Raw genomic sequence first — 13,387 nt, forward strand, 5'->3', positions numbered from 1 at the left:
AATTGCCCCCTGGGCTGCTCTGATATGCGGTGGAAAAGGCTGCTGTGTCGTCAGCTCAAAACCCCAACATGCACAGTTCTTGAGCTGGCTGAGTCCAGTACTGTGAGCCAGCGATGTCTTCATGTCAGGGCTGACAGCACAGCCCCGCACAGCCCCTCCCTACTCCACACCATTGGCTGGCAGAGGCTGGACCTGCTCTCTGCTCAATCTGAGCAGTTGGCTGGAATCCAGTGAGGCTCCTGGGAGGCTGGGACCATCCAAGTAAGTGAGATCCTCCTCTCTCCTCCTCTCTGCAGCCAAAGAGTTTTTTTCTAGCAGCCTGTGCCAGTACCTTGCCCTCCTAGGGCTAGGTGGTATGACGTGGGCTCTCACTGACATGCTGCAGTTTGGCTGCAGTGCTGGTGTACTGGCAGTCATCCTGCATGTTGCCCCTGGGACATAGAGAATGCACATTTTTACTGCATGTTCTGAAAGTGCACAAAACGTCCTGCATGCTGCATGTTTGGTGCACTTTCAGAACATGCAGCAACAATGAGTAACCTAAAAGAAGTCTGAGGGGGTGTGACACCCGCCAGTACACCCGCACTGCAGCCAAACCGCAGCACACCAGTGTGAGCCTAAATGCTTGTATTCACTTGCAGCAGCCACTACCACTCCTCTGAAAAGTGATCCATGCTCAGGTCACTTTTCAGAGGCATTTGACAGGCAGTGAATAGTTGATATCACATTTCATCCCTGCCTGCTTTAACCCCCCTAAATGACAATCCCTGCAGGTAATGACACAGTTCACTTTGAACTCCACCTTATTTCCATTACTCTCTGTAGGTATTAGGTGTGGTCTCACCTTTTTGTTTGCACATCTAATACCAAAGGGTACTTTAACACTGGGGCGATGTGGGTGGTAGTGGTACAGCGCTGCTCGTTTTAGTGGCGCTTTATCATTGTTTTAGTGGCGCTAGCGGGGCACTTTTAACCCCCACTAGTGGCCAAAGAAAGTGTTAAAAACGGCCGTGTTGCATTCATTTCAATGGGCTGGGCACCTCTCCCAAACCGCCCCAATAATGCTGCTTGCTGGACTTTTCAGAATGTCCTTCAAGCGCACCGCCCCAGTGGGAAACCTGGGGTGGCATAAGAAGCGCTTTACAGGTGCTATTTTTTAGCACTAAAGTGCCTGTACAGCGCCTTCAGTGTTAAAGGACCCTAAAGAGAGTTCTGGAAATAAGGTGGAGTTCAAATGAATTTCTACACCTAAGTGGAGCCCCCCTTTCAGAAGATTTGAGGATATTATTAAACCCAGAGACTGGTGGACTTAGGCCACAATAGACAGATTGAAATTCTGCCGGTTCAGCAGACATTTCAATCTATCTCTGTGCAGACTGGTTGTACAGAATTTGACTCCATCAACTGACAGTACAACCAGCGTGTCTTTATGTTTTTTAGCGATCAGTGCTGGCTGCTATAGCTGACAGCAGTGATCACTGTATTCTGATGGCTTGGAAACTTTCACCTCAGAGCACACACCGACACACGGCTCTTACGGAAGCTTGGAAATTCAAGTTCTGGGCTTCTCTAACATTACAGCCCTGTGGGGCTGTGACCAAGTCTGGGCAAGAGCTGGGATATGACATTACTTACCTCATATCCCTGCTACTCCTAAACCTGCTCCACTGCAGCACCAGGCCCACAATGCCCTTAATCTGGCCTGTGCTCCGGCATGCGTCTGCATCTGCATTTCTTACTATCCACAATTGAGACAGGAGGAACCTGCACCCTGGTGAATCTGGTGTTCATGCCGGGGAGACAGCAGGACTTGCGTGTTTAGCCTGCTGCGCTCACTGTGACTCTCAGCTACTCTGCTTGCTTGGCTTGCCCAGTGGTGTGGTGCTCACTCACCAGAGAAGCTCCGGACTCCACAGGTAGTGCTTAGTGTGGTGGCAGTGACAGCACAGTCTTTAGTCTTCATCTTCCTGCAGTCTCATTGGTCTGTGTACTGGGTGTGGGGAAGGGGCAAGCTCTTTTTCTCAGTCTCTCTTGGGGAAATCATGCAGTCTCTTTCTGAGAGACTGCTGCATTCTCTGAGAGACTGCTCCACTTCACACTGCCTGTACAGAGACTGACTGCTTCACAGTGCCTGCACAGAAAGTGACTGCTCTCTCTGTGCAGGCAGTGTGAAGCAGGGTCTCTCTCTGTGCAGGCAGTGTGAAGCGGGGTCTCTCTCCGTGGAGGCAGTGTGAAGCGAGGTCTGTGCAGGCAGTGTGAAGCAGGGTCTCTCTCTGTGGAGGCAGTGTGAAGCGGGGTCTCTCTCTGTGCAGGCAGTGTGAAGCAGGGTCTCTTTCTGTGCAGGCAGTGTGAAGCGGGGTCTCTCTCTGTGGAGGCAGTGTGAAGCGGGGTCTCTCTCTGTGGAGGCAGTGTGAAGCGGGGTCTCTCTCTGTGCAGGCAGTGTGAAGCAGGGTCTCTCTCTGTGGAGGCAGTGTGAAGCGGGGTCTCTCTCTGTGCAGGCAGTGTGAAGCAGGGTCTCTCTCTGTGCAGGCAGTGTGAAGCGGGGTCTCTCTCTGTGGAGGCAGTGTGAAGCGAGGTCTGTGCAGGCAGTGTGAAGCAGGGTCTCTCTCTGTGGAGGCAGTGTGAAGCGGGGTCTCTCTCTGTGCAGGCAGTGTGAAGCAGTCTCTCTCTGTGCAGGCAGTGTCAAGCAGTCTCTCTCTCTTTGGGGCAATGTGGAGCAGTCTCCCTCTCTCTCTGTACGGAGAATGTGGTGTAGATGGGTGGTGAGCTGATTCAGTGGTTCAGTGGGCCACTTGACTGGACTTGCCCCCCAGGCCTAAGTCTGCCAGCCCTCCCCTGAGCCTACTGCTGTGCCACAGACACTTTGGGGTAGATTTGGACCCCCTTATGCCCCCACCGAATCCACACCTCAGGCTCAGCAGGTGTGTAATTTCAGCTGTGGTTATCACGCTGTATGAAAAAGAAAATAAAACCCAAATTGACTTTCCCTGCCATTATGTTTCTGGCCTTTTACGGGTAACCACATACATTAGAAAGACAGTAATGCTGCTTATCGCCTCATATTTTATGGATGCTTATGCTCACATTTTTGAGCTGATTTAATAAAGTTGTCGGGAGTCTTCACTGATTAAAGAGGAGAGAACAATTAAAAGACAGCAGCTACAAATACTAAAGCTGCTGACTTAATATTAGGGCACTTACCTGCCCAAGCATCCAGCGGTGTCCTCACCTGAGCGGATTCTTGAATTGGCTCTCGGTTGCTTGTGCCGCCATCTTGGCTAAGGGAAACCTGCAGTGAACCCTTACGGCTTCACAGCATGTTTCCCCCCCCGCGCTGCGCTTTGTGAATGGGCCAGCTGCAGGGGGAAGGAGAGGGGGCTGAATTCATAGTGGGAACAAGGCAGCGATGGCCCATGCATTGTGGGTGCACAGGCGCCGATCCCCCTGACACCTCCGCCGCCCTCCCTATTCATGTGCCCGGCCATAGACGTGACATAGCAAATTAATTTTCACTATTTTCACATTGGCATTCCTCCCTGCCAATCGGGAGACAGGTCAGTCAGATCCTATTGGATGCCTAACGCTTTGGCGGAAGAGGAGACACGGCGCGGTAGAGGAAGCCGGAGGAGCTGATTGGATACAGGAGTCGCTGCTTCCTGCCACTACAGAAGAAGAGGAGGAGAGCCACGTCACTCAAAGAGAGGAGCGAGCCCTGCCACATGAGCGGTAAATGCCGCCAGATCAGCTACGGGGGGGGGGGGGTTGGTTAAAGTGACAGCCGGGGGATGCACTGGCTGTATTTGGTGGGCACAGTGGCTGCACATGATGGGCACATTGGCTTTATTTGGTGGGCATAGTGGCTGCATTGGATGGCACAGTGGCTGCATTTGATGGGCACAGTGGCTGCATTTGATGGGCACAGTGAAACTGCAATTGAGGTTTTTTTTTTATAAGTATTTTTCAGAATTTTTCAGTTTGTTTGTGCCCCCCAAAAAGTTTTAAGCACCAACCTCCACTGGAACCAGGTACCCGCTCCCCCACAAAGTAGCAAAATGTGGCAGCAGAGGGGGGAGGAAGTAGACAAGCGGATCTTCCCCTTTTGGGTGGAAAGTCATGTGAAAACCAAATTCCTGTTTATTTAGATCATCTGCACAGTATTCATAGTGAACAGGAATTCGGTTTTGATTGGGCAATTAAAATTTATATTTTCACAATTTGAGTGAAAAATTCTCAACTCTTTTAGTAAATAAGCCACTATATTCTGTGCTATAAACAAACCATGCTAAATGTACTGCTACTACAGCCAAATAAAAGATGCTTTGAGGATGGCTTACTCCACAGTACCTGCAGTTGCAGAGTTTTGCGATGATACATTTTAAAGCTGATTTGGGCATATTAAGGACATATAAATATATAAATGTCCATAGTCTGACCACCGTTTTTTCTTTAAAAGTGCAAAAAGAACTTCCACCATTTTTGACAGCACAACGCACCACAGTGCATTCTTGTGTGCTGTACTTCAGGTGAGATGTCAGGGACTGTTCAAGTGCAATGGCGTACAGTGTGTTGTTGTGGCACTTCCTACACAATGCAGAAGTGTGATACCAGCTTGAAAGTATAAATATATTTCAACAAGTTACAATAACCATCTGGCTGGGAGTTTTGTTTTGAGTTATCCACATCGATGTAAAATTGAAATATGGAATACAAATGCACATGGGAGGTTGGGCCCATACAAAGGGCACACAAATGTGCACTTATGATCACAAGGGAGGCTCAGGTGCAGCAAACAGCCCACTGCCAGCAGCCTGTCAAAATCAATGACAGGCTGCGGCCAGTGAGATTCGAATAACACCCTGGCATCAGTGGACGTAAACAATGCTCCAGCATTGGTTGTAGTGGGAGGATTAGTGCCCCATTGTTGGTATCAGTGGGAGAAATAGTGCTCCATTGTTGGTGTTCAGGAAAGAAATAGTGCCCCTTCATTGGGTGTCAGTAGGAGGAATGGTCCCCCTCAACACTCGTGTCAGTGGAAGGAGTAGTGCCCCATCATTGGTGTCAGTGGATGGAATGGTGCCTCAAGGGATGGATAAAGGCAAGAAAAAAAAGCCATGTCAGGTCTGTGGGCCACAGTTTGGAGACCACTGATCTAAAGGGAATTTGTTTTGTAGTTTAGAGAAATTAGCTGGGAAAGATGACAATGTTTGAGATTTCAGATCAGATCATAGGGAGCTGAAAAGACAGATTTTTTAACAGGGTCAACGGGTATTTTTGATACTTGCAGGTAAGGTTTTCAAACCTGAAACATTAAAAGTAATGCAGCCACCACACCTAAGGACTGGCAAGATGCAATATAAGTGTTTTCAATTGAAACTATGTGAATGGCCTTATAATGTACAGTCAGGTCCATAAATATTGGGACATCGACACAATTCTATTATTTTTGGCTCTATACAACACCACAATGGATTTAAAATAAAACAAACAAGATGTACTTTAACTGCAGACGTTCAGCTTTAATGCGAGGGTATTTACATCCAAATCAGGTGAATGGTGTAGGAATTACAACAGTTTGTATATGTGCCTCCCACTTTTACAATTGACTTGACCATTGCATAACATTCCAATTCTTTCCGTTAAAAAACTCTTTGGTTGCTTTCGCAGTATGCTTCGGGTCATTGTCCATCTGCACTGTGAAGCGCCGTCCAATGAGTTCTGAAGCATTTTGCTGAATATGAGCAGACAATACTTCAGAATTCATCCTGCTGCTTTTGTCAGCAGTCACATCATCAATAAATACAAGAGAACCAGTTCCATTGGCAGCCATACATGCCCACGCCATGACACTACCCCCACCATGCTTCACTGATGAGGTGGTATGCTTTGGATCATGAGCAGTTCCTTTCCTTCTCCATACTCTTCTCTTCCCATCTCTCTGGTACAAGTTTGGTCCTATCTGTCCATAGGATGTTGTTCCAAAACTGTGAAGGCTTTTTTTAGATGCTGTTTGGCAAACTAATCTGGCCTTCCTGTTTTTTGGCTCGCCAATGGTTTACATCTTGTGGTGAACCCTCTGTATTCACTCTGGTAAAGTCTTCTCTTGATTGTCGACTTTGACACACATACACCTACCGCCTGGAGAGTGTCTTGATCTGGCCAACTGTTGTGAAGGGTGTTTTCTTCACCAGGGAAAGAATTCTTCGGTCATCCACCATAGTTGTTTTCCGCGGTCTTCCAGGTCTTTTGGTGTTGCTGAGCTCTCCGGTGCGTTCTTTCTTTTTAAGGATGTTCCAAACAGATGATTTGGCCACACCTAATGTTTTTGCCATCTCTCTGATGGGTTTGTTTTGATTTTTCAGCCTAATGATGGCTTGCTTCACTGACAGCTCTTTGAATCTCATAGCGAAAGTTGACAACAACAGATTCCAAATGCAAATAGCACACTTGAAATTAACTCTGGACCTTTTATCTGCTCCTTGTAAATGGGATAATGAGGGAATAACACACACCTGGCCATGGTACAGCTGAGCAGCCAATTGTCCCATTACTTTTGGTTCCTTAAAAAGTGGTAGGCACATATACAAACTGTTGTAATTCCTACACCATTCACCTGATTTGCATGTAAATACCCTCAAATTAAAGCTGAAAGTCTGGAGGTAAGGCACATCTTGTTTGTTTAATTTCAAATCCATTGTGGTGGTGTACAGAACCAAAAAGATTAGAATTGTGTCAATGTCCCAATATTTATGGACCTGACTGTAGGCGAGATTTAAATGAAGCCTGTGCTGAGAGAACTATGCAGTCTGCCACTGATGAAAATGATAGGTGCCTGGCTGTCTCTGGGTTCAATAGTTTCAGACTCACAGACTTTGAACAAGTCTGCAGCAAGTAAAATCAGGGTAAACCTACATTATTTGCATACTTGTCAGTTCAGAGACTCAGAAGTCACTCAATTACCACGACAGCCGGTGAACTGGCATTTTTTGAACAGATATCAGTGATAGTGGCCTACTTATTTATTCCTTTAGCTGAATCTGATCTCCCACCTCCTGTCTGAATTCCACCGATTGGCTTCCATCTTCCTCTGTTGTTTTCACAAGAGACATTTTCACCCACGTGCGAAATCCCCCGGAGAACTTCCAGCTGGAAAAGGAACTCTCACAGTCCTGCATGAATTTTGTTTGATTTGCACTGTAAATAATAATGGAAGGAATTAATTGATCAGGAAGTGTACCAATTTTGAAAGATTTAGCTTCCTGTTCTGCATCTGGGATAGGAAGAGACAGGGAATTTCCCTAATGGTACACAGAGATTAAACCAACTGCAGTTATTTTTAAAACCCAACTCCAAGAATAAAATCCACCCTTGTGGGGTTAATTGCTAAATATTTAAAAATAGCCAAAAATAAAAAGTAGAATAAACTACTACTACTACTAATATTCCTAGCAGCACTGTTACATACAGTAAAAAATAATATATAACAGTGAAATACTGTTAATATACGATTTTTTTGTATGCAACACAGCACTGCTAGGAATTTTTAGTATTTGTTTATTGCACTTTTTTATTTTCCACTATTTTTAAGTTTTGATAATTAGAGAAGCAGCAGTGATGGTGTGACATCTGTGTCATTTTGTTTAATTATTTTATGTGTTCACTTCCTGAACGCAGGCTGAGGTGGAATTAAAAGTTAATTAAGCCTAGGAAGTATGAAAGTGGCTGTATTACATACCCTATCTCAGGGGTGTACGTACAGGGGTCACCAATGCCACAGAGCCCCATCCTCCAGGGGGCCCAAGCGCCCCCCCCCCCCCACGCCTGGATAGGAGGGCAGTGGGAATTGCGGCATGTAGAGGAATAAATACCTCCATGCAGCTGCTGAATGTCTGCTTCTCCTCCTCTCCCTCCCGCAGACACTCAGCAGCTGCAGGAGGGAAATGGAGGACATTGGTTCCTCCCTATTGCTGTCCCGCTGCCCGGGGCTCCTGTGTGCTCCCCCCCCCCCCCCGTGCAGCACTGTTGGGTTTTCCCCTCTGACCTTCAACCGCCTGCTGCAGGGGATCTGTCAGGATGGAGAGCAGGGAAGGGGTTGGTAAATATGTAATTTACCAGCCCCTTCCTTACCTTAATGAATAGAGTCAGTGATCGCAGTACCAATCATCATCAATCATCAATCATAGCTGGGGCATAGTAAACTCTGTTTACTAGGCCTCAGTTTATGACTGAACGGGAAGCTCTGTACAGAGCTATTCTTATTCATCCATTCTGTGCAGCTGAGGCTGCAGAGGAAGGGACTGATGAATCTGTCCTTAGTCCCTTTTTTTGTCTCAAAAGTGAGACATCAGGAGTCTGTTTAGACCCCTGATATTTCACCAAAGCCCCCCACTGAGGGTCCTAAATATTTACAAAGTAAAATGGTAAAAAATAAAAAAATTAAACAAAAATAAAAAACGACTGACATCGGTGGAGGAACTGCCAGGGTCACAAAGGTTGCACTTGCAACTGGGCTCTGGTGTTCCACCACCGTGGGGGTGGCAGGAAGGTGGCCCACTGCAGGACCGTTATAAAGGGCCCCACAATCTGTGGGAAGGGCCCCGGTCAGAGGCCAGGGGGGCCCTTTGGGATTTCTTGCACCGGGACTCTGAAGGTTCTAGTTGAGCCTCTGCCCTCTCCCGCTGCTCTGTGCTGCACTCTGCCCTCTTCTTCCTAAAGCTCTGGTCTGTGGGCTATCCCTTGACATAATCACATAAAATGCAGGGCTTGGCTTACACCTATAGGTGCGATAAAACATGGACTCGTTCTCACACATTGTGTTTAGGGCAGCCCAATAATTTAATTGGAAACACACTCTTTTCCAAAAGTAGGCCACACCCGTTTGGTGTACACATTTGCAAATGAGTGGAGGTGCCATTAACAATTAATGGTGTGTCCACTAAAGGGCAATGTGTGTCTGTGTATTTTGAGAACACATGCAAAATCACGATGTGAACCTAGCCTTATCCTCTATTATATGTGGTGGCGATGAGCCACAAGCTACTAATGCCGTGTTACACATGATCAGACTATCCGGCGGACTCCCGTGTGTGCGCTCCGGCTGACTTTTTCTTTCCAAAAGTCCGGCGGACTTAGGCCACGTACACACGAGAGGATTGTCCGTCCAACTTAGTCCGCTGAAACGTGTTTCAGCGGACAGTCCACTCGTGTGTGGGCTTCAGCGGACTTTTTCAGCGGACAGTCTGGCGGACTAAGTCTTTCGGAATTTCCGTAATATTGTCCGTCCAACTTTGGTTTCAGCGGACAGTCCGCTCGTGAATAGGCTAGTTGGACGGACTAAGTATGGCGCATGCTCAGAAAGGATTTACACGGCCGAAGGTTGCATTGCAGTGTATTGGACGTCGTATTTCTAGTCCCGTCGTACGTGCTGTACACGTCATTGTGCAAGCTTTCAGCGGACTGTCTGTTCATCGTGTGTGGTCAAGTCCATTCATTCAAAAGTAGGACGGACTGTCTGTCGGATTGTCTGACGGACTTAGTTGGACAGGACAATCCTCTCGTGTGTACGCGGCCTTAGAAAGAAGTTTTGACTCAAAATTTTCCGCTGGACTCGGCAGTCTGGCGGACAATCCGGCCGTCTGTGTGTTATGCCGCGTACACATGTAGCCGACTATCCGACGGACTTAGTCTGGCGGACTTCCCGCCAGACTGTCCATCGGACTTTGCGAACGGGCTACTTGCCCACACACGGCACTTTTTCAGCGGACTAATACGGTGTACTAAGTCCGCCGTACTTTTGAAATGAATGGACTCGCCCACACACGCGGAGGAAAGTCTGCTCATTTCGAGCGCGTCTCCAGGTAGGCGGGGCCCGCGAAGGAGACGTCGCTGACCCTGCCACCTGGTATGGAGTTAAAGGGGAACCCCAACACCGAAAAAAATCGGCGTGGGGGTCCCCCCCAGATCCACATCAGACCCTTGTCCGAGCACGCTACCCGGCCGGCCAGGAAAAGGGGGGAGACGAGCGAGCGCCCCCCCTCCGAGCCGTGCCAGGCCGTGTGCCCTCAACATGGGGGGTGCTTTGGAGAAGGGGGGGCCACGCGAACGGACTTGCCCACACACAGAGGAAAGTCCGTTCACTTTCAACGCAGGTCCAGCTAGAGACGGAAGTAGCGCAGGAAGTCAATGTCACCGCCTCCATCGGCGAGATTGACACCTCGCCGGCCCCGTCACCTGGTATGGACTTAAAGGGGAAGCCCTACATCCGGACGGTGGCGGCGACGAAGAAGAAGAAAGCCGGGCTCCTCCACTAGTAAAAGAGCAGAAGATAGCGGAGGAGTCCGGCAAGACCCCCCAAGACAGAAGACCACCAGAGCTGTGCAATAAATTATTTTAAAAACATGTCTTGTTCTTTACACTTTTTTTCACCAGGTGAATGGGTAGGAGTGCATGGTACCCCAATACTCATTCACGTAGGGGGCTCCCGGATTCCGATCAGCCCCCCGCCCGCAGACCCCGACAACCAACGGGCAGGGTTGTCGGGAAGAGGCCCTTCTCATCAACATGGGGACAAGGTGCTTTGGGATGGGGGGGCCGCAGGGGCCCCCCCTTCCCCAAAGCACCCCCCCATGTTGAGGGCACGCGGCCTGGTACGGCTCAGGAGGAGGGGCGCTTTCTCGTCCCCATCCCCTTTACTGACCGCCGGGCTGCGTTCTCGGAGAAGGGTCTGATATGGACTATGGGGGGATCCCCACGCCGTTTTTTCGGCGTAGGGCCTCCCCTTTAAGTTCATACCAGGTGACAGGGCCAGCGAGGTGTCAATCTTGCCGTTGGAGGCGGCGACATTCACTTCCTGCGCTAGTCCCATCTAGCTGGAGCCGCGTTTAAAATTAACAGACTTTCCTCCGTGTGTGGGCAAGTCCGTTCATTTAAAAAATCCGGCCGTGTGTAGGCAGGTCCGCTCGTTCGGAAAGTCGGGGCGTACCTCCACTACAGTCCGGCGGTTTGTCCGGATAGTCCGATCGTGTGTACGCGGCATTAGAGAGCTTCAAGTGGGGGACCGGTTGCGCTTCCATTGGGACCTTGCTGGAGCATAGAATAGGATATGTATTTCTCCTTACTCTAGCTTTCCTAAATAGAAGGAGCATTTAGCATGGGGGTTGGGCAATGCATGGTTACTTTTTTTTTTTTTGCTGTGCTTGTAGTTGGGATTTAATTGTTCCCTATGCTATCCCCAAAAAAAAACAAAAAAACTTTTCGCTATAGGTAACGTAAACACATGGTGTGCATTTAGCGCTGATTAAAGACTTTGCTGTAAAGAAGCCATATCACCCTTCACTGCCAGATTAAACTCTGCACTGTCAACGCTGAGAGGGCTGACACCTTCTCCTGGTCTTCCTTACGGGTTTGCAGCCTCCGGCTACATGAGTGGCGGGGACGTGATGACGTCACTTCCAAGCACGCATGCGGGAGCACTGTAAGCCGGACCTTTAGAGTGCATGCGCCGGTAACATCACTGGCTGCATGCACTCTGAATATCTCCTAAACATTGCAAGTTTAGGTGATATTAATAGTACCTACAGGTAAGCCTTATTATAGCCTTACCTGTAGGAATAAATGGTGTAACTACCACTTTAAGGAAGCTTCATTGTAATTTCCTTTCAAGATCAAATCAAAATTATTTTGATCCATTATTGCAGGGCCCTTCAAGGGCTTGGAACCCATAGGGCGAGGCCTACTCTACCTACTTGGTAATTGGGCACTGCATCCCTTAGTATGCCGAACACTCAGGTGTATATTACTCTTGGCAATAATAATGGATCCATGGGCAGCACAAACAGAGCCACCAGTCGCAGTCCATGCCAAGGATAATGGGTTCTCTTCCCAGTCTGGCACAAGAACGGGCACGTGGTCCTGTTTACACAGAGATTAATGCTATCAACTAAATAAAAATGCTCTTTTCATCCTGATCATCCTTCTAAATTTCAGCTACGTCAAAGTGCTAATACCAGAGATGAAGAGCCTACCGAGCACAAAGAGCCCATTGAGAAGGCGATGGAGGTTTTATCAGAAGACAAGGGAAGATTGTATTCCCAGTGAGATTATGGAGATACAGACACGGGCTTGGAAACCTGCACACGTCCTCCAATGTTATACCATCTGCATGGAAGGAACCATGACAAAAATACAACACAGGCAGGATTTAAAGAGAACCTCTAAAGGTAGAGATAGGAGGACTGACCTTCTTCTAAGGATACCAGCTGACTGGCTGTCTTTGGTGGCAGGACTTTCTGAGTTACTGACCTGGAACAGTCATGCAGATCAGAAAGTCACAACACTGGATCTGTATACCTGCTCAAGGTCAGTGACTTAGAAACCACATAAATGATTGGACCAGAATGATAGCCAAGCTACTAGCATTGTAATTCCTACCTGCCCCGCCAGAACTACTGTATTGTACCACCTACCTACACTGCCAGAACAGCTGCAGTGTACCATCTACCTGCACTGCCAGAACTGCTACATTGTTTCACCTACCTGCACTGTCAGAACTACTGTATTGTACCACCTACCTGCACTACCAGAACAACTGCACTGTACCATCTCCCTGCCCTGCCAGAACAGCTACATTGTACCACCTACCGGCACCGTCTACTGTATTGTACCACTTACCTGCACTGCCAGAACAGCTGAGCTGTAGCACCTACCTGAACTGGCAGAACTGCTACATTGTATCACCTACCTGCACTGCCAGAACTACTGTATTGTACCACCCACCTGCACAGCCAGAACTGCTACATTACCACCTACCTGAACTGCCAGAACTACTGTATTGTACCACCTACCTGCCCTGCCAGAACAGCTGCACTGTACCACCACCTACCTGCACTGCCAGAACTACTGGATTGTACCACCTACCTGCTCTGCCAGGGCCACTGTATTTTACCACATACCTGCACTGCCAGAACTGCTACCTTGTGCCACCTACCTGCACTGCCAGAACTACTGTATTGTACCAGATACCTGCACTGCCAGAACAGCTGCACTGTACCACCTACCTGCACTACTAGAACTGCTAAATTGTACCACCTACTTGCACTGCAAGAACGGTTGCATTGTACTTCCTACCTACACTGCCTGAACTGCTGTATTTTACCACCTACCTGCACTGCCAGAACCACTGCATTGTACCACATACCTGCACTGCCAGAACTACTGTATTGTATAACTTACCTGCACTGCCAGAATACCTGCATTGCACAGCATACAGTACCTGCACTGCCAGGACTACTGCATTGTACACCTTACCTGCACTGCCAGAACTAATGTATTGCAGCACCTACCTGCACTACCAGAGCTACTGCATTTTACCATCTACCTGCACTGCCAGAAC

General features: G+C 48.4%; 1 protein-coding gene across 2 annotated transcripts in view; it reads right to left on the minus strand.

Annotated features, from left to right (window-relative positions):
- PACC1 (proton activated chloride channel 1) overlaps positions 1–13,387 on the minus strand; it is a 120,205-nt gene that overhangs the window by 58,208 nt on the left and 48,610 nt on the right. For both annotated transcript variants that reach the window (XM_077485742.1, XM_077485741.1), the window contains exon 6: positions 7,047–7,191. In XM_077485742.1, coding sequence (XP_077341868.1) covers positions 7,047–7,191 — 145 coding nt within the window. The remainder of the gene's footprint in view (positions 1–7,046; positions 7,192–13,387) is intronic.

The sequence above is a fragment of the Lithobates pipiens genome, unplaced genomic scaffold (genome assembly GCF_037356315.1).
Source record: "Lithobates pipiens isolate NorthernLeopardFrog02 unplaced genomic scaffold, aLitPip1_a1.2 Scaffold_18, whole genome shotgun sequence".
In the NCBI taxonomy this organism is placed as follows: domain Eukaryota; kingdom Metazoa; phylum Chordata; class Amphibia; order Anura; family Ranidae; genus Lithobates; species Lithobates pipiens.